The sequence below is a fragment of the Sinocyclocheilus rhinocerous genome, unplaced genomic scaffold (assembly GCF_001515625.1).
Source record: "Sinocyclocheilus rhinocerous isolate Xijiao unplaced genomic scaffold, SAMN03320098_v1.1 C36227675, whole genome shotgun sequence".
NCBI classification, from domain to species: domain Eukaryota; kingdom Metazoa; phylum Chordata; class Actinopteri; order Cypriniformes; family Cyprinidae; genus Sinocyclocheilus; species Sinocyclocheilus rhinocerous.
Genome location: NW_015776361.1, coordinates 1 through 922, shown reverse-complemented (window position 1 = coordinate 922; position 922 = coordinate 1). Strand labels below are relative to the sequence as shown.

General features: G+C 40.3%; 1 protein-coding gene across 1 annotated transcript; it reads left to right on the top strand.

Moving 5' to 3' along the window:
- The first annotated feature begins 255 nt into the window (after nucleotides 1-255).
- LOC107735669 (pre-mRNA-processing factor 40 homolog A-like) lies at nucleotides 256-874 on the top strand. Its single transcript, XM_016547279.1, has 2 exons — nucleotides 256-441; nucleotides 532-874. Exons 1-2 carry the CDS (start codon nucleotides 262-264, stop codon nucleotides 619-621), a joined length of 270 nt encoding a protein of 89 aa, XP_016402765.1. The 5' UTR covers nucleotides 256-261; the 3' UTR covers nucleotides 622-874.
- The last annotated feature ends 48 nt before the right edge of the window (nucleotides 875-922 follow it).

The following is a 922-nucleotide window of genomic DNA, read 5'->3' as shown; positions in this document are numbered from 1 at the left end:
TGCCTTATAAAGATCTCAAATTACTTTAGTTGAATTACCTGTTAAAGAAGGGCTTTCTCCTTCATTTATTGATAAAGTGTCTGGCTGTGGGATTGAATACGGCATACTGAAAATGAGTGTTTAAATACCCAGAACCGTAGTCTATTCCTCAGATTATGTTCAGGTCTATGGTGCTACATGTTTACTCACATTCATTAAATAACAGTTTTATAAAGTGTATAACTCTATATGGCTATTATAGGATAATGAGCAATATGGGGAATGTCACACATGGTTTTTTTGTTTTGTTTTGTTTTTGTGCAGGCCTCCCCTGAGTCTGAAGGAGAGAAAGAGCGGAAAGGAAGAGAGAAAGAGAAGGATAAAGAGAATGACAAATCCAGAGGGAAGTCACGTGGAGAATCCAAACAGAAGTCCCCCAAAAGAAAGAGTACAAAAGAAGAGGTAAGCAGCCATATCTGAGACGGATCACATCTGCTTTCTTTTGTTGAGTCTCATTTACTCACACCCAGATGTGATCTGATTCCCTCTCAGGGTGGATGGGATACGTCCGGAAGCGAACTGAGTGAAGGAGAGCTGGAAAAGAGGAGGCGCACTCTTCTGGAGCAGCTGGATGCACCATAAATCACTCACTGTCAGTCTGTCTCTCTCTCACTTGCATTCCTGTAATGTGTTTTGCATCCTTTTGCAATGTCCTGACAGAATATCGATGAGCATCTGAGTGTTGGGTATTTGCCTGTGGATCCATTGACCGTCATGTAGTCTCTCTGAGAGGCAGTATTGTCTGAACATCAGCACTCTTGATCTGGACTTGTTTGATTTTGTAAGATTATTTGCAGAGGTTGCAAGTGATATGTTGCCTTTAACTGCAGAACCTTTTTTTTTAGGTAGCTGTATATTTGTTATTGCCAATAGTTTTAAACAT

Bases quoted from the DNA above. Each gene is read 5' to 3' on its own strand.
- LOC107735669 (XM_016547279.1), top strand. From the start codon at position 262: ATGTCACACATGGTTTTTTTGTTTTGTTTTGTTTTTGTGCAGGCCTCC. The intron at 442-531 runs GTAAGCAGCCAT...ATTCCCTCTCAG, and splicing joins GAAAGAGTACAAAAGAAGAG to GGTGGATGGGATACGTCCGG.